Genomic DNA, 14,285 nt, shown 5'->3' on the forward strand with positions numbered 1-14,285 from the left:
GGATCAACATTGCATTTGAAATAAGAATCCCCATTTTTATTACATATTCGGATTCTACGTCTAAAAATACGTATAGTTTCCTCAAATCATTCTTTTCCATTTGTGCCAGACGGCGCTGTAATCGACAAATAAATTGAGCGACTCATTAACGCGTTGGTCCACCTGTGGTACTTAAAGAAGCAATTACTCGGCTTGACATTGATTCATGGAGTTGCTGGATGTCCTCCTGAGGGATATCGTGCGAAATTCTGTCCAATTGGTGCGTTAGATCGTCTAAAAACCAAGCTGGTTGGAGGTCCCTGCCCATTATGCTCGCAATTGGATAGAGATCCGGCTACCTTGCCGGGCAAGGTAGAGTTTGGTAAGCAGGAAGAGAAGCAATAGAAGCTCTATCCGTGTGCGGGAGGGTATTATCTTGCTGAAATAATAAGCTGAGGATGAATTGCCACGAAGGGCAACAAAAGGGGGCGTATAATACGAGCGTTAGTCAAATGAAAACCTTAAATTTGTAATAACAAATCGAAATTTCGCGACATCATCCTGTAAGTTTATAAGCGTGCTACATACAGCGTGCAGAATGGCCTGTAGTTGGCAGCATAGTGCAGATGTACACATACTGGCGCAGTATCAGTATAAAGATGGCCGCCTCACTTGCAGCTTGCACCAGGGAAGAACAGCGTTCTGTTATTCGGTTTTGGCGTAGTGAAGGTGTGAAACCTATTGAAATTCATCGACGAATGAAGGTTCAGTACGGTGATGCATGTATCTCACAGCATCAAGTCTACGAATGGAGTAGGAAGTTCGCAAATGGTGTGACTTCAGTGGAAGATGCTCCTCGTCCAGGTCAGGCACAACGAGTTGTGACTCCACAGAACATTGCAGCAGTTGAAGCCATAGTGAAGGAAAACTGTTTAGTGACACTGAATGGCATTGCAGCATGGGAGACGCAATGGGAGGGAAGAAGTTCCGTTCTGATGAAGAGGTACGCCACGCGGTGCATGAGTGGTTGCGCGAACTACCAAAAGAATTTTTTTCTAAAGGAATTTATGCACTTTGTAAGCTCTAGAGGACTTGCATTTGCGTGGGGGAGATTGTGTTGAAAAGTGATACAGCTTTGTACCACTTCTGCAAAATAAATAATATTTAAAAAAATTTAAGGTTTTCATTTGACTCACCCTCGTATCACCAGGGGGTTAGAGGGGGGTTGTGCTATGAAAAGTAATGGCACACCAGACCGTCACTAATGGTTGTCGGGCCATATGGCAGGCGAAACTCTGGCTGGTATTCAGCTGCTGTCTGGGGCGTGTCCAACCCACGTCTTCGCTGATCATCCCTCAGCGGAACTTATCACTGAAGACATTTCTGCTCCGTCGAATGGGATACCAACCTACTTTCGCCCGCCATACGGCCTGGCAACCAGAAATGATAGTCTGGGGTGCCAGTTCTTTTCGTAGCAGTTTATTCAACTCGTTGCTGATTATTTTGATATCTTTATTTATCTGTACATGTACAGTCGCGCTCAAAAGTATCCGAATGACCTGAATTGCATTTCTCCTGATTCGCATGCAACCCGCATAACGCAGCTGTCTAGCAGGTCCTCTAATCGCTCCTCGGTACAGTCGTTTGACTATTGAAAATGGTTCCAAGAAGTCACCACTAGAAAACACTGTTCTGTATCGCAATAACTCAAGATGTAAAGTTATACCACGATACTACAAATATCAGGGAACACATTATTACAGATAAGACTGTCCTTAAGGTTTGTAAGCTCACATTTATTACAATAAATGACATACCTGAAATGTTATCACTCTCATTATTACGTCACATAGGCAATGCACATAGTAAGTTCGTCGTATTCAATATTTCCTCCTCAGAGTAACATACCGTGGTTATTATTTAACACAAAATGATATTAAAAATTTAAGTTATTCACGACCAGCTAGTTCAGAATATGTATGAACTTCAAATTACACGACGAACCGTTTCATTCTGCATACGGATTCAAACCCAGGTCATGCAGACTAAGCAAAGATTTCGTGACTGACGGAAACTAACAGTCATTCCTGACTATGCATACAGAGAGTGATATAACTCGACTTTAGATAGTTGCAGTTGGCAAATATCAACTTTAAATTACATAACTAAACATTTTTAACGGACAGGAATTCCTAACAAGCAACTATTGTCCCTCTTAACGAACTACGAGATATGTTTAATATTGCTTCTTCAAAAGAAAATTACTTGAAATGCCGTGAAGTAAAGCTTTGTGTTGGACAGGGATCGAAATCAGAACCTAATCAAATTGTTTTCGAAGCACAATCAACTGCGCATATCGGATTTTCTCGGCAGTAGATAGATGTTTTAACTGAAATGATGAGACGAAACATATTTTTTCCTTCCCAGGGCTCCAACCCGACACCTATTGCTGTTATATTCTAGAGAAAACGAACGTTAAGTATGAGTTTGTTACACCAGCAGCGACAAAAATAGTTCAAATGGCTCTGAGCACTATGGGACTAAACTTCTGAGGTCATCAGTCCCCTAGGACTTAAAACTACTTAAACCTAACTAACTTAGGGACATCATACATATCCATGCACGAGGCAGGATTCGAACCTGCGGTCGCGCGGTTCCAGACTGTAGCGCCTAGAACCGCTCGGCCACTCCGGCCGGCCCAGCTGCGGCATGTGAGCATGTTTGAAATAGAAATAATATGACGAAGAGTTCAGTACTGACTGGGAATCGAACCCCACACATATCGTTGTTGACTACACACAAAGAGACGTCAGCTACCGAATTTTTCTCCACCAGCATTCTTGAACTTACAGTGATCTCGCAAATAGATCTGTGTCTCACTGGGAGTCAAAAACCTCAGATATCGTTAGTGCTGACAACGAATGAAAATACATTAAAAATCAAAATTATTATCCACCAGCAGATAGGTGTTCTCATCTAGAGCTTGATAATACATGAAGAAAACTTTAGTGCTGGGCCAGGATTCGAACCTACTCACGCGCAATATGTGGAGATGTTAAAGAATGTGCAGTTTTGAACAGACAACAAATTGTAGTCTAGCTGTATTGTCACGAAGGGATCAAATTCCGCGTTAAGGGCGGTCTGAGTTGCATTCCCAGTTCAGAACCAATTTTATCGACATACAGAAGCTCAAACAGAAGATGGAATAAACGTCCTGTGACCCTACATACCGTTCGGTTCGTCACTAGAAATAAATAACTAGTATAATAAAGGTTACTACATGTCACCACACCTGACTTTATTGTGGTTCCACCTAACGTCTACTTGATAGAGGAGGAATATCATGTTTAATGTGATTTTCAGACCACATTGCCATTATACCTTCTTCACTTGGTGTAACCAGAAGAGACTAGAATCTGCTTCTTCCTATCAAAAAACTTCGGCAGAAGTTGGAATCGAACCAAGACCAACATCATATAAAACTATCATCAGTCGAACAGACCACCAAACCCTCTTCTCTACGACTGATTTCTCTACCACAACACCGTTGCATCACACAAGATGAGAATTCTGACACACAGGCTCCCTGTAGTGGTTTGCAGGATGTTCAGTACATTCATTTACTTGGTTGACCGAATCGCCATGAACTAGCTGCCTCAGTTACCCAGTGCATACATTCGACTCTGTTTTGTAATCACCGAAATAAAACCACGTAACTGTCACCTACACACAACTGCCAACAGTGTAGGATGCAGAAATTTAAATAGGAAGTGTTCCTTTCCACTTGAGCTACTCTATTGCGCTATTTGTTTGTTGAAAACGTCGTGCAGTGCAAAAGAAAGCTGTAACTGTCTGTCTCTCAGAAGTTTAGATCCGGTCATATGCATTATCTCACAGCACTGTGGAATGCGAAAATTCTGGAGGAATTGTTATTGACTTCTGGAGGTGCTACACCTCCGTGTCAGTTAGTAGCGTAATGGTAAGCATGGCCCACCGTGTGTAAGATATCGCGAGTTCGAGTACATTCACTACCACTGTTTTAAAACCCAATTCTGCCGTCTGTGGTTACGTGCTAACTTGTGAAGAAGCGTCTGTTATGGTTCGCGGTTCCAGTCTCGCTGACAGTAACGTTTTTATCCCTTATGTGAAAGACCTACAAGCAGTTAGATTAAACATCGATAAGGAAATCGCAAGAAAATACTTTCGGCTCATGGTGCAATGGTGACAAACTTACAATGCTGCACTACAGGTAACGCCTCTTTCCGCTGCTGACAAGCAAATTTTGGGTTTCTATGAATACAGAACTTTGTTTATGAAATGCCACATATGCATACCTCTTAAGTATGATACAGCATACCAATTAAGCACATACTCAATCGAAATATAAGTGAGTAGTATTTTACTAATTCGTGCCAATAGAGGCACACTTGTGACAAATACAAAGTTTTATTAAAACAGACTTTCGTTGTAAGGTTATCATGGGTAGTTTTATTTCCTTTCTTATAATACTGCGCACAATTTTGGTAACTTTTCTTTTAGTGTTGTTAAAAGAATAATAAACATGAGAGAGAAATTTATCATCAATGATATATGCGATTTCTCTGATGTTCTTTATAACAGTATGACAATGCAATGCAGTTTATTGATTACATCCATGTAGAAAACTTGTTCTGAGTTAAAGCTGACAAACAAGATTTGAAGAAGAATAAAATGCCATTACCACACGACAGATAATGTAGAAAATACTTTTCTGACGTATTTCGGCACGATGCGCTCTCCCCATACATAATACAAAAGTTACTAGATTCATCTGCTTCCTGGCCGTCTATTAAACCTGAAAAGAACAAAATGTTGCAGAAGCTAGCCCTTTTTCCACATGCGACTATTTTGGGTTGAGAAGTGAAGGGATTATGTTCAAAGTTCCATTAGATCGATAACACAGCAGACAGCAGAATTGCGTTTTAAAACAGTGGCAGTGAATGTACTCGAACTCGCAACATCTTACACACGGTGGGCGATGCTTACCATTACGTTACTAACTGACACGGAGGTGTAGCACCTCCAGAAGTCAATAACAATTCCTCCTGAATTTCCGCATTCCACAGTACTGTGAGATAATGCATATGACCGGATCTAGACTTCTGAGAGACAGACAGTTACAACTTTTCTTTTACACTGCACGAAGTTTCAACAAACAGATATCGCAATAGAGTAGCTAAAGTGAAAAGGAACACTTCCTATTTAAATTTCTGCATCCTATACTGTTGGCAGTTCTGTGTAGGTGACAGTTACGTGGTTTTATTTCGATGATTTCAAAACAGAGTCGAATGTATGCACTGGGTAACTGAGGCAGCTAGTTCATGGCCATAAACCGTTGGGGTCGTATTACTGGAAGCTGGACTGACATTTCGAACTGCATTCGTCGAGTATGACAGACGCCATACAGCAGGCAGTAGACACTTGCGCAGTGTAGAGCTGGAGACAGCTAGGACATTGAGTAGCGTTCCGCAGTGTTCAACGATCAGTCTCGATTCTGTTTGTGGGGTCAGATCAACACCAATGTGTCTATAGACGACCTCGTGGAAGATAACGGGAAGTTGCAGTTTTCGAGAAGAATGCTTCCCAATTCCTGGAATCGTAGTGGGCATAGCTGTTGGATAAAACAATAGGATTTCTTTGGTAACTGTTTTATACTCGGCAGAGTGGGAGGAGAACGGCAAACTTCGTCGTCACACCCTTCATGACCAGGTGCTAAATGGTCTATTCCAACAAAAACAAACGCAAAATATATTTATTCTAAAAGCAGATAAAAATTGCTTGACATTTTCCTAAGAGAGAGTCCATTCCTTATAATCTATGTTGGTGTGGACCAGATGTGGCTTAAATTCAAAGAAATAACATCAACAGCAATTAAGAGATATATAACGAAACAAATTAATAAGAAATGGTTCCGATCCCACGTGGTACACAAAACAGATCAGGAAACTGTTGCAGAAGCAACGAAAAAAGTGCGCCAAATTTAAAACAACGGAAAACCCCCAAAATTGCTGATGTTTTACAGAAGCTCGAAATTTAGCACGATCTTTAATATGATACGCTTATAGTAGCTCCCACAGCGAAACTCTGCTTGGAAATGTGGCAGAGAAGCCAAAGAGATCATTATGATATCGCAATGCCTGTGTTGTTAAGAAGAACGGTGCAAATTCGTTCTTCAATATCGTATTTATCCGCCGATTCCAGGCAGCGACTTCCAATTAAAATGTCCTCCCCTGTCCGGGAATTAGATAATGTGTGTACAAGTACGGGTTGTGTCGCAGGAACGACGATGTACGGAAGTTTGAGTCTGACTATGAGCTGCGCTTGGATAGCCAAAGCGGTTGAGGCGACCGTTCTTGTAAAATGGAAAATCCCGGTTCGAATCCCGGCCCTGTACAAGTTTTCACTATCGTCATTCTCTTAAACAGCTGATGGTTGTTCGTATTCGCAACTGCAAATACATTTCAAGCAAAGAGATTACGGTCGTATGTAAAGTTTACCAGCAGGAAGACGCAACCCGTACCTTCACTGCGCGATAGTATGGGAAATGTTATGGACGACAATTCCACTACAACATAGTTACTAAACATGGTTTTCCGAAGTTTCCTCGCCAAAGAAGATGATGTAAATCTTCCAGAATTCTAATCAGGAAGAACTACCAATATGAATAACTTAAACGTAGATATCATAGGTGTAGTGAAGCAGCTTTAATCAATGAAGGATTGTGTACTAGTTAGGTTCCTTTCAGAGTATGTTCATACAATAACTCCATACTTAGCAGTTGCATACAAAAGACCCTTATAGGAAGACTGGAAAGTTCTTCGTATCACATCAATAATAAAGAAAGGAAATAGGAGTAATCTGCTGAATTACATACGACTATCACTAACTTTGATTTGCAGTAGGATTCTGGAACGTATACTGCATTCAAACGTGGTGAATTACCTCGAACAAACTGATTTTTTGACGAACAGCCAACATGGTTTCCTACGTCCTCTTCTGGAATAATGTTGCGCGGTGTGGGATCGCCATGAGATAGGATTGATGGAGAACATCGAAAAAGTTCAAAGAAGGGCACCTGATTTTGTATTTTCGCGGAACAGGAGTGAGAGTGCCACGGATATGATACACAAATTGGAGGAGAAATTATTAAATCAAATATATTTTTCATTGAGTCAGGATTTGTCATGAAATGTCAATGACCAACTTTCTCCTCCGAATGCGAAAATATTTTGTTTGTGCTCATCTACATACGGGCGAATGACCATTACGATAAAATAAGAGAAATCAGAGCTCGCAGGGAATGATTTCAGTGTTCGTTTCTCTGGCGGGCCGTTCTAGGATGGACTGTAGAGAAATATCTTAAAATACCCAATCACTTAATTGTGGACTGCGGGATACTCACGTAGTTGTAGGTAATGCAAGGTTCAAAAATGGCTCTGAGCACTATGCGACTTAACGTCTGAGGTCATCAGTCGCCTAGAACTTAGAAATAATTAAACCTAACTAACCTAAGAACATCACACACATCCATGCCCGAGGCAGGATTCGAACCTGCGACCGTAGCGGTCGCGCGGTTCCGGACTGCGCGCCTAGAACCTCTAGACCACCGCGGCCGGCATAATGTAAGGAATGCAATGGGAAGAGTTATTCTCTCAAGACAGAATTCGAGGGCTGCTGCGTCAATTCCAATACTCTTGTATTGGTGCATGTGTACCGCTGAGAGTTACAGCTCATACTGAAGTTCCGAATGGAATGAAAGTTGAATCACTTAATACCCTTTATACGATGAACGTCTCCACACAGTTCGATAAATATCGGACACGTAGTTCCTGCTTTAATATTTTCTATTTCGGTCGGTATAGTTCTCTATGGACTCAGCTCCAAAGCAGTGCCGTAACGCTCGTGTGCAACATGCAAGACTGTAGTTTGATGGTAAAAGGTAGGGTGTTGTGTTTAGATGCAGGAGTGTTGTTCAGCGCAGAGCATATACCGAATGAGCATCTGATGATGTTAGTGAAACGTACATCCTAGTTGTACAGCTTGTGGTCAACCCTTCCGCCTTACCGCTCCTTAATCAAAACGTACACTAAGGTGATAAAAGTCATGGGATAGTGACATGCACACACACAGGTGGCGGTAGTATCGCACACACAAGGTGTAAAAGGGCAGTGCACTGGCGGAGCTGTCGTTTGTACTCAGGTGATTCATGTGAAGAGTCTCAGACGTGATTATGGCAGCACGACAGAAGTTAACAAACTTTGAATATGTAATGGTAGTTGGAGCTAGCCACGTGGGATATTCCATTTTGGAAATCATTACAGAACTCAATATTTCGAGATGCACAGTGTCAAAAGTGTGCTGGGAGTACCAGATTTTTTGCATTATCTCTCACAATGGACAACGCATTGGCCGATGGCCTCCACTTAATGGCCAAGAGTAGCGGCGTTTCTTACAGTTGTCACTGCTAACAGACAAGCAATACTGCGTGAAATAGCCGCAGAAATCAATGTGGGGCATGCGACTAACCTCTAAACATTCATGATGGTGTCTGATTGTTCTATATCGTGTCTCCCTACCACTTTCGCGCAACGACGCTCTGAGCGTGTTTTTTAGGGAATTAACTAGTTTGAACCTGGGACCTGTTGCTGGTAAGGAGACGCCAGACCACACATGACATGTAGAATTCAGAAGAGTTCAGTGAGGCTAGCGATGATATAACCAAATACTAAATGATCTCAGCGTCAGCTCCACTGCACTCCCTGTAAAAGAATCTTAATTCTAACTAAATATAGTGGAAAGGGTTCAAGGCTTTCCTATTTTTAGTTAGCTGGTAAAATAACGTCGAAAAAGCAGTTAAGTTTACCACTGGAAATTTATTCTAATCACAAAACATCGTTTATAAATTGCACTATTGATAAAAGGAAATGTTTTAATACAGGATGGTAAAAACCAACAGCGTTCAACAAAAATGTGAACGAATATTCCCTAAATGGGTTTCCAAGTTCTACAATCGATCGAAGGATGACCTATGCCATATCACATCTATAATCTAGGTTTAATTTAAGTTTCACAAAAGAGAAAACTATCAAAATGGTCTACAGTGACCCTCAATTATCTTTAATAACTTATCTAACTTGTCGTAAATTACAGTGGCTGATGTGGCTTCTCAATAACTATATAAAAGAAAAATCATCGCGTTTCAGATCTGTTCTTCAAGTGGCAAATGTGAACACCATGAGTTTTAATTAACGATCACCATTAGTTTTACGGAAAAAAGGGGTGTAACAGATGAGACTTCTGCAGTTCTGAGTGAAGCCTTATGCGCTCAAAAATGCGGCATCGCGTGCGTTCATTACCTTGTCGATGTCTAAGCAGCGTCAGGGCGGCAGCGGCCGGCGCAGTAGCCATCCAGCCCGCCGTCTCGGAACTAACTCTCCTCTAACTTCTCCTTACTACAATTTACCGAAGTTAGTTTAAAAAAAGCTATCTGGCTGTGTTTTCATCTGACCAATCAGGGTCTCAATGTTAACCTTACGCTCCGCCTACAAAAATTCTGTCTATCCAATGGGAAACGTTATACTTTTCGTGGTGGGGCAATGTTTTTAAAGTTTGCAACGTAACAGAGACGCTAAAAAGTCTCACGCTAAAACCTGCAGCTAGTGTGGTCCTTTTAGCGTTATCGTGAGATCTATACTGCTCTTCTGGAGGGCTCTATCTTTTAACATGGGCTGGGGAGTGATCCTAATGTAACAGACACGCGAAAAAGTCTCACGCTAAAACTTGCGGGTGGTAGTGGCCCTTTTTGTGTTATCGTAAGATCTATACTGCTTTTCTGGAGGGCTCTAGCTTTTAACATGGGCTGGGGGTTGTCCTTGACATACCTGAGACGCGAAAAAGCCTCACGCTAAAACGTGCGGGTTGTATAGTTGAACAGGTAGGCTCGCGGCGTGGGTGCCCAGCCCCTCCCCACGGTTCTGCTCTCGGCTTCTGTCCTCGTTTCTCCCCTCGGAACTGCGTCTGCCTCACGGTGGGAAGGTACGACATGCATTTAGGCATTCTTGTGTTACTCTGTGGTATTCCATTTGCTCACTCGTTACTCGTATTACTTTGGTTAATTTAATGTCACGATTTATTCGGAGCTATGTGACATACTACTGGATTTGCTTATCATGTCAGGGTTTTCATGTAAGGTGTTGGATTTGCCTGACATCTTACAAACCTATCCGTTAGGACAGTGCTGTGAAATTTGGCGCTAATGTGCTGTGGCAGCAGATGACCTAAGCGAGTGCCTTTGCTAACAGCAAGACATCACCTACAGCGCCTCTCCTGGGTTCGTGACCATATCGGTAGGACGCTAGACGACTTGGAAAACGTGGCCTGGTCAGATGAGCCTCGATTTCAGTTGGTAAGAGCTGATGGTAGGATTCGAGTGTGGTGCCTATGAAGCCATGGAGCCAAGTTGTCAACAAGACAGTGTCCATCCACAATAGTGTGGCTGTGTTTACACGGAATGAACTGGGTCCTCTAGTCCAACTGAAAATGTTTAAGTTCGGCTACTCGGAGACCATTTTCAGCCATTCATGTATTTCATTTTACCAAACGACGATGCAATTTCATGGATGACAATGAGCCATGTCACTGGGCCCCAAGCGTGGTTTGAAGAACATTGTGGACAATTCGAGCGAATGATTTGGCCATCCTGATCGCCCGACATGGGACATAATCGAGAGGTCAGTTCGTGCACGACATCCCGTTCGGGTGACACTTTCGCAATTATGGACGTCTATAGAGGCAGCATGACACTTCTGCAAGGGACTTACAACAACTAGTTGAGTCCATGCCACGTCAAGCTGTGCACTACGCTGGGCAAAAGGAGGCCCGACGCGATGTTAGGAGGTATCCCACGACTCTTGCCACCTCAGTGTACGTCGCCCCAGGCACCCCCCCCCCAAAAAAAAAAAAAATAAATAAAAAAATAAATAAATAAATAAAATGTTGGCGTTCCGCGCTCGCCGCAGTGCTTTTACTTACAAGCGAGAAAATCCACCGGTTGAGTGCACAGTCATGGTCGAGGAAGACGGCGGCGCTGCTGCCGACCGGGATGCGATGGACGGCGGGCGCTGCCAGCAGCCACGTGTCGTGGAGCGCCGAGAAGTGTTTCCAGAGCCGGTAGCCGTCTGTGAGCACAAAAGGCACCAGTTCTTGGCTCTCGCAGGTACCTACGATATTTAAGCGAAGTGGAAAGTATCATTAAAGTTTATTACAGCGCCATCTACACACTGCTTTTCGCAGAAACCACAGCAAGTGTAAGAATCTGTTGTGTCGTACGACTACTTTCTCAGTAGACCTATGAAAGTACTGTCTTGTAATGCAGCTCTGTAGCGATCGATCTGAATCCTGATCTGCAGAAACTTTGGTTTTCAGTTTTAAGACAGTCTGAATCTTGTAAAGACTTAGGATGCTGCACTCCATTAACATTTGGTGTTGACGCTGGTGTAGATTGTTGTACATAGGTTGTCCTATGGCCCTAAGCCAGCCGGTACTACACTACTGGCCACTAAAATTGCTACACCAAGAAGAAATGCAGATGATAAACGGGTATTCATTGGACAAATATATTATACTAGAACTGACATGTGATTACATTTTCACGCAAATTGGATACATAGATCCTGAGAAATCAGTACCCAAAACAACCACCTCTGGCCGTAATAACGGCCTTGACACGCCTGGGCATTGAGTCAAAGAGAGCTTGGATGGCGTGTACAGGTACAGTATCCCATGCAGCTTCAACACGATATTACAGTTCATCAAGAGTAGTGACTGGCGTATTGTGACGAGCCAGTTGCTCGGCCACCATTGACCAGACGTTTTCAATTGGTGTATCCAGAAAGGCACGTACAAGACCTGCAACATGCAGTCGTGCATTATCCTGCTGAAACGTAGGGTTTCGCAGGGATTGAATGAAGGGTAGAGTCACGGGTCGTAACACATCTGAAATGTAACGTCCACTGTTCAAAGTGCCGTCAATGCGAACAAGAGGTGACCGAGACGTGTAACCAATGGCACCCCATACCATCACGCCGGATGATACGCCAGTATGGCGATGACGAATACACGCTTCCAATGTGCGTTCACCGCGATGTCGCCAAACACAGATGCGACCATCATGATGCAGTAAACAGAACCTGGATTCATCCGAAAAAATGACGTTTTGCCATTCGTGCACTAAGGTTCGTCGTTGGGTACACCATCGCAGGCGCTCCTGTCTGTGATGCAGCGTCAAGGGTAACCGCAGCCATGGTCTCCGAGCTGATAGTCCATGCTGCTGCAAACGTCGTCGAACTATTCGTGCAGATGGTTGTTGTCTTGCAAACGTCCCCATCTGTTGACTCAGGGATAGAGACGTGGCTGCACGATCCGTTACAGCCATGCGGATAAGATGCCTGTTATCTCGACTGCTAGTGATACGAGGCCGTTGGGATCCAGTACGGCGTTCCGTATTACCCTCCTGAACCCACCGATTCCATATTCTGCAAACAGTCATTAGATCTCGACCAACGCGAGCAGCAATGTCGCGATACGATAAACCGCAAACGCGATAGGCTACAATCCGACCTTTATCAAAGTCGGAAACGTGATGGTACGCATTTCTCCGCCTTACACGAGGCATCGCAACAACGTTTCATCAGGCGACTCTGGTCAACTGCTGTTTGTGTATGAGAAATCGGTTGGAAACTTCTCTCGTGTTGTAGGTGCCGCCAACGGCGCCAACCTTGTGTGTATGCTCTGAAAAGCTAATCATTTGCATATCACAGCATCTTTTTCCTGTCGGTTAAATTTCGCGTCTGTAGCACGTCACCTTCGTGGTGTAGCAATTTTAATGGCCAGCAGTGTATTTATCTGCCATGTGCCTCACGCCGTTGTGGCATTCAAAGTAGTCGACACCGTTTAAGCGAACTGTGTGCCTGGTACCTTAAGTGTGGCTGTAGTGAAGACGAGTGGCACGACTGCAAGAAGAGTGTGGTGTCTTGTTTATAGTGCTGATGACGATGAGAGAGACGGGAGAGGTTGGCTAGGCTATGCCCCTGTGCATAGCCAAGCATTCTCGAGTAGCAGCGAGGGGATCACCGAGCTTGAGGCCTCCATCCGGCGGACGAGTCACTACAAACAGCTTCACCCCCCTTGTTCCCTCAGACACAGCGGACGGGTTTCGGTTTTTTATCGAGGATACTGGCGAACAGGCTTGTGATCATGCACTGTACGCCTCCACTCTTAGCGTATCTCACGAGGGACAGGTTAGGCCATCTGCTGCCGCCATTCCCCCCATCCTTATCCCTTACCCCACTCTACCAAAAGTGTTTGCAAACTGAACTCCCATCTTGGCCCATCAAACAGATGGATGCAGCATCTCAGTATCAAGAGGCCAGTACATATCACTACCGAGAGCCATTTGTCACCTATGTCCAAAACTGTTTTGTCGTTAACCGTGAACCTAACATGAGTTTCTCACCTCCCACTCCCGCCATTCTGCACTCCTCTCATCAGCTCTGATCCTAGGGACGTTCTTGGCACGAACTCCCTTCCCCTCGCCGACCAAATGTTTCTGTCGGAACACGTCTACAAGGGGCGTTCAGTTAGTAATGCAACACATTTTTTTCTGTATGCAGGTTGCTTTTCTCTAGTATTCCTATACACCATATTATTCCTCAGTATTTTGGTTCCAAAACCATATATTTCAACTTAATCTCCATTCAATGCAACCTTACTGGGAGGGCCCGTATGTTACCACTCTACTTGTCGCCGTCGGAGCCAACGTCTTGCAGCGGCAATAACCTGCCCATCACCCAGGTACTGCTTCTCGCAGAGTGCATCCTTCACTGGGCCACAGATGGTCCTTTGTTGCTCTTTGTGGTCTTTGTGAGGCGGCGAGGAAACCAGTGGGCACACACGTTTGAGTTCCCCAACTGGTGGACGAGTGTTCAGCACTACCAACAGAGACGTCTAGTTGTGCAGCGAGGTGTTTCATTGTGATCTGTCAATCATCTCCAATGAGAAGATCCTCGCATTCCAACGTCGTAGGAGTCATAGGTGTGTACGGCCGGCCGCCATGCAGGAGATCGGACAGGATGGCAGACTCCTGCAACGACTCATCGTGCTTTTGTTCACTGCTTGGTCTCAGTAGACATTCTGCAATCGTCTATGAGTACCAGCGATGCTCTGGTTTCCCACAAAAAAAACCTCAATGACAGCTCTCTGCTTAGAAC

At 43.9% G+C, this 14,285-nt stretch overlaps 1 protein-coding gene across 1 annotated transcript in view; it reads right to left on the reverse strand.

Moving 5' to 3' along the window:
- LOC126355450 (glutamate receptor ionotropic, delta-2-like) overlaps window positions 1-14,285 on the reverse strand; it is a 146,186-nt gene that overhangs the window by 102,159 nt on the left and 29,742 nt on the right. Inside the window, exon 2 of the mRNA XM_050005765.1 lies at window positions 11,050-11,237. Coding sequence (XP_049861722.1) covers window positions 11,050-11,237 — 188 coding nt within the window. The remainder of the gene's footprint in view (window positions 1-11,049; window positions 11,238-14,285) is intronic.

Source organism: Schistocerca gregaria, chromosome 3 (assembly GCF_023897955.1).
Source record: "Schistocerca gregaria isolate iqSchGreg1 chromosome 3, iqSchGreg1.2, whole genome shotgun sequence".
NCBI lineage: Eukaryota > Metazoa > Arthropoda > Insecta > Orthoptera > Acrididae > Schistocerca > Schistocerca gregaria.